Source organism: Hirundo rustica, chromosome 19 (genome assembly GCF_015227805.2).
Source record: "Hirundo rustica isolate bHirRus1 chromosome 19, bHirRus1.pri.v3, whole genome shotgun sequence".
Lineage (NCBI taxonomy): Eukaryota > Metazoa > Chordata > Aves > Passeriformes > Hirundinidae > Hirundo > Hirundo rustica.
The window spans coordinates 1,820,882-1,833,179 of NC_053468.1; the positions used below are offsets into that span (position 1 = coordinate 1,820,882).

At 43.4% G+C, this 12,298-nt stretch overlaps 1 protein-coding gene across 8 annotated transcripts in view; it reads right to left on the minus strand.

Moving 5' to 3' along the window:
* USP32 (ubiquitin specific peptidase 32) overlaps positions 1-12,298 on the minus strand; it is a 63,141-nt gene that overhangs the window by 13,679 nt on the left and 37,164 nt on the right. For 3 of the 8 annotated variants that reach the window (XM_058422982.1, XM_058422983.1, XM_040082280.2), the window contains exons 8-16: positions 11,859-11,974; positions 11,398-11,460; positions 9,772-9,855; positions 7,484-7,545; positions 7,271-7,373; positions 5,781-5,973; positions 4,527-4,702; positions 3,700-3,840; positions 1,875-2,034 (exon numbers count right to left, since the gene is read on the minus strand). In XM_058422982.1, coding sequence (XP_058278965.1) covers positions 1,875-2,034; positions 3,700-3,840; positions 4,527-4,702; positions 5,781-5,973; positions 7,271-7,373; positions 7,484-7,545; positions 9,772-9,855; positions 11,398-11,460; positions 11,859-11,974 — 1,098 coding nt within the window. The remainder of the gene's footprint in view (positions 1-1,874; positions 2,035-3,699; positions 3,841-4,526; positions 4,703-5,780; positions 5,974-7,270; positions 7,374-7,483; positions 7,546-9,771; positions 9,856-11,397; positions 11,461-11,858; positions 11,975-12,298) is intronic. The other 5 variants (XM_058422986.1, XM_040082282.2, XM_058422985.1 and 2 more) reach the window with 3 other exon arrangements.

Here is a 12,298-nt window from a genome sequence, read left to right on the forward strand (position 1 = left end):
TTTGCACTGGAGATAAGACCAGCTTTTAAGAGGGGAGGTTTTTTTGAGCTTTTTTTTTTTGTTTAAAATTCAGAAGTTCTCCACTCCTTACAAACACGAAAAGCTTTTGTTATCCAGCCAAACCCAAACTGGGCAACTGCAATACTTTAAGTAGCCTGAGAAGTGACACAATTCTATTTTCACTGTTAAAAGATTACAATAAAATAAACAGTACAACATGAAAAGGTGCAATATTCCATTATCACGTGCAATTTGACAAGAGAGCAAATGATACCTTATAAATCAGCAAAGCATCAGTCTGGCTTCAGTGTACCAAGCAAAGTACTCAGGTTTTTTTAAAAGAAAACATTTTCTGAGATTAGGGATCAGAGGATTAGTTGTAAGATTACAGCAAGAAAGCACATCTGAGAACTCCACAAGATTAATGACAGATTGGACAATCAAATTAGTGCAGTGCAAAGTCATTCCAAATCAAGATCAAATTTGGCACATGAGAAGATTCTCTTCATTGGAATTTGGGCATTTTAGGGTGTCCAAACGAAGCAGTTTCCATTGGATTAGGTCAGGCAGGAAAGCTGAATTTGGGCAGAGGCAGTTTGTGCAGCACAACTCGATGGCACCTGCTGACTACACAGAGGCTTGAGATCCTTCCAAAGCTGTGAAAAATTGAGCATCTGCATCAGGCTTTTGGCCACATTCTGACACCAGCAAGGCTGAAGGACTGCATTTCCAGCAGTCAGGTGAGCCCATTTTGGATGTGTGTCCCGATGTGAACAGCAGGGATGCCTTCCAGCCTCTCGTGAGAGGCAAACTGGGAACTGCAGACAAATCCTGCAACGCCCCAGCTGAAATGGGAAGCCACAACCTTCAAGATTACTCTTGTACAATCTTTTGGTGAGCATTACCACCACGATTATGACAAAGAGATTTTAGCTGGGTGTTTGTATTTAATTGTCTTTTTGAACTGCATCAAATAATAATCTTCATATTCCATTCATTTTGTGGCTCTCTAAAGAGCATTAAATAATTTTGGGCATCAAAGCCCAGCTGCCCAAGTAACTCAGAAGCAGTTGGCTGAGCATTAATTGAATTTATTGTGCCACTGCACTATCAGAGAGGCACAGAGGCACCTATTCCATGGCTACAGGAATCGCTCCCAAAACGGGAATGCCCAGCTCTGGCTCTTCTGATAGCTCTGCAATGCTCATTTCTCACTCTCAACTCGTCCATAAACAGTGGCAATCAACTGATTTCCCTGCAAATGCTCCTGCTGCCTTTTCCCTGGAGGAGAGGGCAGGGGAAGCCCAGCCAATGCTCCTGCTGCCTTTTCCCTGGAGGAGAGGGCAGGGGAAGCTCTGCAGATGCTCCTGCTGCCTTTTCCCTGGAGGAGAGGGCAGGGGAAGCCCAGCAAATGCTCCTGCTGCCTTTTTCCTGGAGGAGAGGGCAGGGGAAGCCCAGCAAATGCTCCTGCTGCCTTTTCCCTGGAGGAGAGGGCAGGGGAAGCCCAGCCAATGCTCCTGCCGCCTTTTCCCTGGAGGAGAGGGCAGGGGAAGCCCAGCCAATGCTCCTGCCGCCTTTTCCCTGGAGGAGAGGGCAGGGGAAGCTCTGCAAATGCTCCCTACTGCCTTTTCCCTGGAGGAGAGGACAGGGGAAGCCCAGCCAATGCTCCTGCTGCCTTCTCCCTGGAGGAGAGGGCAGAGGAAGCCCTGCAAATGCTCCTGCTGCCTTTTCCCTGGAGGAGAGGGCAGGGGAAGCCCCTGGACGCCGCAGGACCATCGAGCTGGAGCACAAGGGCAGCGCAGGAAGCTCCCCCAGCCTGGGCCGGCCTAGAAACTGCACGGGGGGCGGTGGTTCTTGCTGCATTCTTAAGTTACCTCTGGGCAAATGCTGAGGGAACATTCTGAGGCTCATCATACCCATATTGACCCAGACGTTGGACTGCTGGGTGCGCGTGGCCGGCTGCTGCCGCAGGAACAGCAGGTACCGAGGGAACAGCTCCAGCTCCGCGGCGTTCGTCTTGCTGTTCTTGATCACCTGCAAAAACGCTTTAGAGAGTCACCTCGCAAGTTTGGAGGGGAGAGGGATAGGAAGGGGAGAGGGTTAATCATTAAAAGGTGATTAAATTATTAAAAAAACCAAACTCTTTTATGAGGAGACAAGAAAAATAAAAAAATTGGAACTTCTTGTGGGGTTTGAGGCAAATTTCCTCAGGAATGACAATTTCCTGATTCCTAAGCACTTTTTGGAGCTTATTAGCTGCAGGTTGTCAAAGGCAAACACCTTATTTAGTGCAGCATCACTCTCTGCACCACACCACGGAAAGAATCTTTTTATAATGCCTGGAATATACGTGAATCTGCAATGAACCTCATTAATTCCACTCAGTGTAAAATACTTCCACACAGAAGTTTCACAGCTGTTGAAAGAACTGACAAATGCAGGATAAGACATTTGGATTGAACTTGGTGAACCACAGGATTGACTTAAAACCTTCATATTGTACAAACAGGCTGCAACCTACTTTTGTTGCATTTTGCTGTGTTGACTGAAAAAGCTGAAATTACCCCAAAACACATTTTGCAGCTTTTCAGCCACCACTTCTACAAAGATTTTGCCACCTAGATCTGCCCAAATATACAGCCAGAAATGTTCAGTCTTTTTGTAACCACGTGAAGCAGATGAAAACAGCTCAAGCTGGGAGAAGGAACGTATCACACTGAAGTGCCACAGTATTCAACTTCAGCTACAACAAAAACAATGGTGATGACATTTTCTGAAGGAAAAAAAGCACATTACTTTGTGTATAAAGTGATGTGGCCTTTTCTGGATCATGAAAGGTGTTTGTTTCCATGGAGAATGTGTGGGAGGAGGTAAGAAGCCAGTGATTTTTCCCTGTAAAATAATTGTCTGCACTAGAGCCAACAGACCAAATTGTCAAAAATCATGGAGATAATCCTCTCCCATCTGTGACACTGAATGTTTGTGACACCAACCACCAAAACATCTACTGCTACCAGCACAAAAATCCCCTCATATCCTTTTTGAATTGCATCTCCTGCAAGGGGCCACCTGACAGAGAACAAACCAACCAGTCTGTGGAATAAATACACTCAAGGGAAACGGAAGAGCAAGTTCCCAGTGTTTCCAAGCGAGCAGAGTCGTGCAGCTCCAGCTCCCAGGTGCTCCTGAGCAGCCATTCTGACAGAGGAGAGTCTTGGCCTGTTCTCTTTCCTGGCCTCACCTATTGCCAGCTGCTTGGGAGCTCTTCCCCAGACTTTGCACGTTGTGTTTCTGTGGGGCTGAACCTGAAGGAGCAATCGTTGCCTTCCCCCTATTCGAGGAGATTGTCAGAGAGAAGGAGCCGCTTTTCAGAGCTGCAGGTGTCCCACTTTCCATTTTACAGCTTTTTAACTGAACCTCAGCTTTTGGAGATGAGAGTTTTGATGGCAAATCTTTTAAACTGACCTCAGGTTTACTTTTGTGTGCTGTAGCAAACACCAGCAGCACTTCTGCCAGGCCCCCTGGGATTGTGCTGCAAACCTCCAGCTGAACACACACAACCTTCCACCAGGGCCAGTCTGGGGCTGCTTTTTCCCAGTTTGCTCTTCAGGACACAGGATGAAGTAGATGATTGGAAGAGTTTACCTCGTGGCATTGGACAAATTTAGTTGTTAAAAAGCGTCAAAAATCACAACTCACCGGCCTGGGCAAGGACAGGTTTGCTCCATACCAGTGGTAAAGTGCTCTCCAAACTGGTTCTGGCACCATGACATAATCCTTTCCTTCCACCAGCTGTGGAGATCTCTTCAACCTTCCACCCTCCATAGTTAATGATGCAGCCTTTAGGAAAAGAAGGGGTTTTGTCACATCTCAAGTGGAGAAATTAGTACACAGCCACAATGATTTTAGTTCATGAACACAGAACACTCTTTAATTATTAAAAGACTTCTAAGTAACAATTAGCAGCTGCTTTTCACACTGAGAGATGGTAGTTAAATGTAACAGTAATTAACGTTCAAGTCTCATTATTTACTGTTTCTCTAAAAGCTTCTGCAGTACAAAACTCGTGTTTTGCTCTTGTGTCACCTACTTCAACAACTCTGAACAGAAAAATCCCATCTCTGCTCAGCACTGATGCTGCTGGTCTGTGTTTTATGTTCTATTTGCACTCACACTGCAAAAACCATCAGGTCCGTTTTACTCTGTTGTTATGCAACAGCAGTAAATTCATATTTCGATGGAAACGTTGAAGTGTTTGATTGTCAAAGTATTTTACATTTAATGCAGAAAGCTGTCTTTGCATAAATACCTTTCCAACTGCAAGAATATTTTGAACTTTTCTCACAAAACACAAAGAGCAGCTACAGAAGCAGAACACAATTTTCCCCTCTTAAAATAAGAGCAAGAAACCCAAATTTTGCCGTATGACAGAGCAGCGTTAATTCAGAATTAAGCTGAAAAAAAGCTGTGATAAAAGAGAGCTAAAATCTGCTTTTCCTCTATTGCCGTGCCTCGGCTGCCTTTACCTTGACTGGCTCCTGTGTCACCAGGGGCTGGTTATCAATAGCTCCTGGTTTCTGGGGGTTCAGCTGCAGCAGAGCGTTCCCACTGGATCCCAGCAAACACTGGTTGTTGTTGTCTGAAGTGTTGTGCTGCCTTGCAAAGCTCACCTCAGAGCCCGGGCTGCCAGGGTACAGAGTGTCTGAGCACAAAGCACGAGAAAAACCAGAAATTATTCACTGCCTGAGCCCGTAAAGCACAAAGGAACGAGTGACGCTCCCGTATCCTTGTTTTTAAAGTGCTGCCCTTCATCCTGCAGTGAAACATGCAACTCTTCCACCTCCAGAGGGATTCATCTATTATCTCCCAGAAAGGGATCTGTGATTTTATATTTTATATATTTTATATCATGATTACACAAACACAGCTCTGAAACAGCCTAGCCAGCTTTGCATGAGCAAGTGTGGTGAGCATTTAGCTGTTATCTGGGTGTTTGAATATCAAACTCCTAAAAAAACAAAACTGAAGAGATATCCAATGATGCCTTGTTTTATTTTTCCCTTGAAAAGTCAAATGGTTTTATTCTTATAGAAGCTGCTTTGGTCACGCAGAACTATATGGAAATTTCAATTAAAATAAAAATAAAAAGAAAGAACCTTTGTATCTCTGCCCTTTGTTTCCCCCAACCCCTATAGCCAAAAAAATCACAGTAATTTACCTAATTTCAATTGAAATTATGATTTTAAAATATCAGATGCAACCTTCAGCTGCCTTACAAGGAAAAAATCTCCAATTCTCACAAGAACTCATTGAAAATCTGGGCTAAAATCTCTTCTTTCACAAAGATGGCTCCTAGGATCTGCACAAACTCATTCAAATTTAAATCACATGCCCTGTAAAACTACAACCGCGCTTTTCCTCACGGTTTTTTGCTGTTTCTTCCCTCTTTTTACTATCATTGCATGGCAGAGTATAGAATCAACCAGCTTAAAACAACTTAATGTCAAAGTGGGGGAAAGAATCCACTCAGAAAATCAACCATAGGACAAAAAAATACCTCGAAAATAATTCTGGAAATGAATCTCAGCATAACAGATGAACTGCTGTTAAACCAGACTTCGTGTTTAGCCACCACACACTAAAAAATCCTCAAAAAAAATTCCTCAAAACCCTGCAATCCAAGCTGTGTTATCTCTCTGGCTGAGGGAGGGGGTCCATGCAGTGTGCAGTTTTCCCAAAAGCTGTTCTACATGAAACCTCCAAGGAAATAGGATGCTTACTGCTGCTGGTGGACTCTGAGGCTTCTGAGGCAGTGGAAATATTATCTGAAAACTTTTCTTCTGGTGCACTGGAGTCATTAAGACCTCCCATTTTGTCTTCTCCCTGTTCTGGGGTATTGGCTGCAGCAGCTACGAGGGGATTCTTACCTCCGCTCAAGACAGATGAAGGCTCTATCACAACTGGGTTTGCATCCTAGAGTTGGGAAGAAATAGAAAAGTGAATTATGAGCCAAGATCAAAGGCGTGTCAGTCAAAGCAGCCACCAAAAATTCGCAGTGCTGTGACCACTCTTGCACGTTTGCTGAAGGAAAAATGCTCTCAACATTTGACAATGAAAAAAATCGGAAATAAACTCCCCAAATTGTTAAAGCAATCAAATAAACCATTCTGCACAGAGTCAGAATTCCAAAATTATTTTCCCTGACTAGATACATAAAAATACACCTGGTTTTAAAACAGCTGTAATTACAGACTGTAAATATTTCAAGACTCGAAGTTCATACGGTTAAATGAGAACAGCAAGCACAAAAACAAAAACCACGTTTTTCCCTCAAACCTGCAGCATTTTCACAGAAATCCTGGGGTTTTTTTATTTCTGCTTGAGGAGTGCAGTGAGTAATGCCCTTGTGCCATTATGCAAAGGATTAGGGATGAAATCCTGTGCACATCTGAGCACTCACACCAGGCTGAGGATCAAATTACCTGGCATTTCTGGCATTTAAACCCTCATTTGGCCAATTCATTGTGCACAAAGAATAATGGTCATTACAAGGTCAGTTAATGTACATATTGCAATTTTCTGAGTACTTTCAGCTATTTGTTCTTATAAAACAAATCAAGTACTTATATGATTACTTATGAGGGTATAAAAACTCTTTTGCAGGGGTTTATTTCACTTGTTTAGCCTGCAAATAATATTTCTCTCCAATTAAATTTTATTAGATTTATTAAACATTCTGTATTTTGTACAATTCAGTGGCGCTTTCAGCTGAAATATTTCAATTGAAGTGTATTAAAGAGCATCCTGTATCAATAAAGTTTTAGTAGGACTCCTTTGATTGGGTATTAGACCATTTTTTGTTATTGCCTCTAAAGCAAATTATACCAATTTCCTCCTTCATCCAGAAAATTCAGAGTGTATTTGTGGCCCAAGCCAAGTCAAGCCCAAAGCGAGCAGCTTCGTGATCAAATGGATCAGAAAATGGGAAAGAAATGCTCCTGTGAGCACGGTTTTTATTCAAAAACAATATTTTAAGATGCAGGAACGACGAAAGAGAGGAGAATTTAATGAAATTACAGCGCAAAGCTCCCCACATCACAATGATTCAGCAGAACAATTCTTTTCCACCAAGAGACAGGAGATGCTCAATTCTGAGCGTTACTGGTTCAGCAGTCATTTCCTCCACACTGGTTTTTCCATCAACACATTCAGAAGGACAAGAAATCATTTATCCAGTATAGATTATTATTATTATTATTATTTTACTTACATATTTGACATATTCTTTCCACTGGTGCCACCAGGGCATAGCAATGAGGAACCAGTTGTGCCCTGGCTGGAGGCCATACCTGCTCTCTCTTTCCAACCAGCCTCTGCACAGAGAGAAGGGGAATTTTTAGCTCAAACAGGCAATTTCCGGTCCTTTGGAAAATACTACAAGGTGGATCTGAAAGCCACTTAAGCTCCTGAGCAAAGCACACACCTAATAATCTGTCCTTCCTCCTCTGGGGTGGCAGGTCTCAGTCCCAAAACTATGTGACACACCTGGAGAGAGAAATAAATTCTTATTATTAACAGGCAAAAAAAACAACTCAGGTAAGACTTTTCAGCATTTAATAATGGAGCCAGATTACTTAAACTTGAAGAAATCGCTAATAAGAAAAGTCTTTTTGAGCTGTGAGGTTCCCAGTTTGCTCCCACCGTTCAGATAAAAGCACCAAGGATGTCAAATGCCACACAGCTGTTAAGGTGAAGAGAAAAGCAGTTTATTTCAGGCTGTGACACGTCCCAGGACTGACGTGGATCAGATGCACGAATTAAGATGTCCGGATGTGCTGGAGAGAGGGAATGAGGAGCTGGGAGAGTGCAGGTGGTTGGAAGAGGGTGAATTAGAAGTTCAAAAGAACTGGAAGGGAAAAAGCCGGGGATGAGTGGTTCTAGATGGGACTGAAAGGGAAACTGCAGAGGCTGAGGCAGGAGTTCAGAGCAGAGCACCCAAAAGCACTCTGCAAAGCGCAGGCCACGCTCTAAACGTCTGCTGCTCTTTGAATTTCTCTTTTTTTTAATTTAGCTTTGAGCTGAACCCAGAAGGAAAAGGGCCCATCTCCTGGCCGGGGGAGGGTTTTATTCCCAGTCCAAACCAGTGGCGCTCTCTGTGTTCCACTGCTGGCCCAGCACAGCTGGACAGGGAGGGAGGAGGGCAGGGAGGAGCTGCTGGGGAAGCCCCCAGGGAGCAGGGGCAGCTCTCCACCCTCCCAGCTGGCTCTGCTGCTCACCCCACGATTTACAGCCTTCTCCTGATGTCTCTTTGGAGGCCATCAATTTGTATCTCAGCTGGAGATTTCTAATCGCTGCTAAAATGTCTTATTTGAATTGATGTTACGGGGAGAGAGGCCATACCACGCTCGGAATGAAACAAAGGCCATTAGCCAGGGGGAAGCGACAGATTCTTCCAACACACACAACACAGCTGGGTCTGGTGTTTCTTTTTAAATTTGTGTGGCATTGAGCTAAAATGAGATTCTTCAGATAAACCAACCCCTCTGCAAACAAACCCATTTGTTGACAAGCTTTCCACTCAGAATATTTGGCTTTTCTGTCTGCAGATGAGGCAAATGACGCCTCAAATAAATGCCCAGATAAATCAATGGCAGACTTTTACGTGATAAAGTTATTAAAAAAAAAATTAAAATTAAAACACAGCAGCTATGCCAGGAGGGAAAAAAACCATTGTAAATGAGACTTCCAATGAGCAATGTGCAACACTGGTGATGTGTAATCAGCATTAAGACAGATTTATTACATCTTCATTCATTCTTTGTCGAGATTGCAGGGATATTTGTTAGTTCATCAATATTTAGTTATGAGGGCATATTTGATGTCAGACAGGCCCAAAATAAAGACAGCCCTTCTGGAGAAGGTTGCAACTTCAGCAGACCTGATGTAATTAGAGATAAAATGAATCTCAAGAACTTTTCTGGGGTTCCTCTTCCCAGCTGGTGGCCTCAGGATACTCTCACTCAGTCACCCTGAAGCTCTTGGGAAAGCATCATTCAAAATGTAATTTATAAAGTAGTCACAGGCCAGTCAGGATTATTAATTATTATTATTATAGTTTAAGCTCCAAGTATCAGCCTCAAAGGAAACCAGGTAAGAAACGAACTGCAGTGGATGAAAACACTCCTTGAGGGTTATTTTCTGCACAAAGCAAGCCAGGGCTAAAATATGGATTTCAAGGATTTAGAAAAATCCAATTCAGGCTCAATTAAAACCCAATTTAGCACATATTTAATCCTCAGCTTCTGCAAGTGAACAGTGATAGGATATCCCAGCTTTCCAGGACTGCTTCATGAAGGAAGCAATGAGAGGTCTTAACAGAAAATGTAAAGGGAAACTGGTTGGAAAACATAAAGGGAAAGAATTAGAGATTTTTTTTCTCATGGCCCTGGGTTACTTTCTTGGCAATGATTTTGCCACAAAAAATCATTTCAAACACAGCCTTTGTCTAATGGAAAATATAACTGCTGATACACTCGAAATTTCATTTTCTGAGCAGTGCACCGGGTTCTCTTGAACAGATGAGGCTTTAGGCATCTCCATGCACTGCAAGGAACAAATCAAAGAGAGAATCGCCCTGCCAAGGCAGCCCAGAGCTGCAAAGCCACATCCCCTCATCAGCCACACAAATGCTGATGCTGCACTTCGTGGCCATGCAGAAAGCTCAGCAGTTAATTACTGTAAATTACAACCTGAGGTTTCCCCTAAACATACCTGAAAAAGCAGATTTAAAAATTCATTGGCAAGAGCACTCTTCACACTCCATATCTGGTAGTCCTCCAGAGTGAGGTGTCCGAGCTGAAAGGGAGGAGAAGGAAAGGGGAAGGAAAAAAAAACCATCAAAAGTTGAACCTGGCTCTGGTAAAACGCTCATTACCTGTCTCATACAAGGCGTGACAAAATCAGGGATTCGACAGCAATTGGCATCTGCTGCTATTTAAGTAAAATTTGATCCAGGGAAAGGAAAATAAAAATTCCAGTTTTAGCGTAACACAGGCAACCTAGAGAACTGAACAGCTCTGAGAGTACCGAGGGTGAGCAGTGCCCAGGGTGGAACCTCTCCAGCACTCGCATCAGCATCCATCACCTGCACCCACTCCACAGCCACCCTCCTCTGAGGGCTGGCAAAAACCAGTTTGGGTCACCAAGCCCTCGTGATCTCACCTAACAACACAAATCCCATTAATTCTCCATCACCAGCCAAGGCCCAGGGGTGTAACACTGACCATGTCAGAGGGATCTTCCACTCAGTGAAGGGATCAATCTCATTTTTTTATCTGGCAATGTAATTCAGAGCCAATTTTATAGCAGTGACTCTGCCTCTCCTTACAGACCATTTTCTCCAGAGTTCACCCAGGTCAAAGCTAACACACCAGAAGAGGTTAAATAATTTATGTAATTACTGCACCATCAGCTCTTTCCAGCACTACACTGATGATGCAACTACAGAGATATTCTGAAGATTGAAGTCTTCTTTTTTAACTCTTTGTGGAATCAGGACTGCTGCACACTTGCTTATAAACTCCTCTTTTTAAAAGAAGCCGAACAATAAAAATCTCAAAGGATGAAACAGAAGCCACAATTTCGACAGGTTTGGCAATTAAAGAATTACAATAAAGTATTTGCCCACCACTTTGTTGGAGTACAAGCAGGCAAGATGACTATTCAAACACGTAATTAAGCACTTCTAGACATTCTTTATAGTTTTTCATAAATTATTTATCATTTCCAGACACTCTTCCCAATTAGTGAAGCAAAGGATGAAATAATGGAAGCGACTTCCACAATATTTTTTGTGGATATCTCCGAATTTCCTCTCTCCAAAGAGCAAGGAGGAGAATTACAGACAGTTACAGATTTACACCCAGCTACATTTAAAGCACAACATAAACTACCGAGATTTTTTGTTGTGTCATGACAGATGCTTCCACAGGAGGATAATGTGTCTTGACACAGCATAAAACATGAGATAAACTTCTGCACTCTCTCCTAAGATCAATTTTAACAGGAAACAAAGAACAGTTTCCCCAGAAGAGAAGTCAAGCATCAGATTTAAAACTGGTGTTAGTTATGCACAGCAGAGCCTTGCAAACCGTGCAGGCTTCCAATTAATTTCTTCTGGTTATGCATTTTGGGTTTAGCTTCAAGTATTAAAATGGCTTATAAAATCCAAACGTGTCCTTGCTTTCACAGAACGTGGTTAATTTTAATGGAAAACTGACATTTCTTGAAAAAGATCCTTTTATTGACACATCTCTGCTCTAAAGAAAGCACTTCCTTATAAATAAATTGAAGATTCTGGGCTATAAAAACGACGAGGAAAGAACAGCAAATTCCTACCTTTGTGTTATCGTGCACATGTAAAATATCTTCCACGATTTCAGACAAACCCATGTCCAACTCCTTCAACAAAAGGATTAGAAAACAGAGTTAAAGCCTCCCAGCAGGATGTGCTCAGAATAAAAATAAAACTGTAAGAGACGCTGGAAACTCTCAGCAATTCAAACCAAGGGCTCCCAGACAAAAAGCTGTGCTTTTGTACCCGTCTCTCTATGGAAGGACACACACCAGAGACAAACCACTGAGCTTTTTGGGCAGGTCAGGAACACGGTCTGACCGAACCTTGTGCTTGGGGCAGGTGACAGCTCTGCAAGGCAGGGGCCAGCCACTCGCCCCCATCCCCAGCTGAGGGGCTCGGGGGGGCCTGCAGCCCCCTGACCCCACCCAAACAAGATGCACGTTCCTCCTGTGGAAGGATGGCTCAGGAACCGTGAGGAAATCAGCCCCCAGACAGCACTCACAGGTATTTTGTCTGTCCTGTTGTCTTTCCACACCTCTAAAAGTGCCACCACCATGTCCTTGAGCTCGGTGCGAGACAAGACCCCATCCCGGTCCACGTCAAACACCTTGAAGCAAACTGAGGGAAAAGGGATTGATTTTGCTGTTAGAACCACTCCAGAAATCTCCTTTTTTTTTTTTTTTCCTTTATTCCTTGCAGCCCCCTAAGCCTGCAGAGCCCCGAGCAGCTGATTTAGTGCTGACAGCTCTGACGGGGGGATGCACGTGTGGAGGTGAGGAAATGGAGCAGCTGTGTTTAATAAACTCGAATTCCTGCAATCCTCCGCTGTGGCTGCTGATGGGACATAGCAGGGGACATATGTGCATCCAGAAATTTCCAGGGAATTACAGCTTGGAAGCTGCAGCAATGTGGTTTTGGAGAAGAAGGGAACAAAAAGTGTTT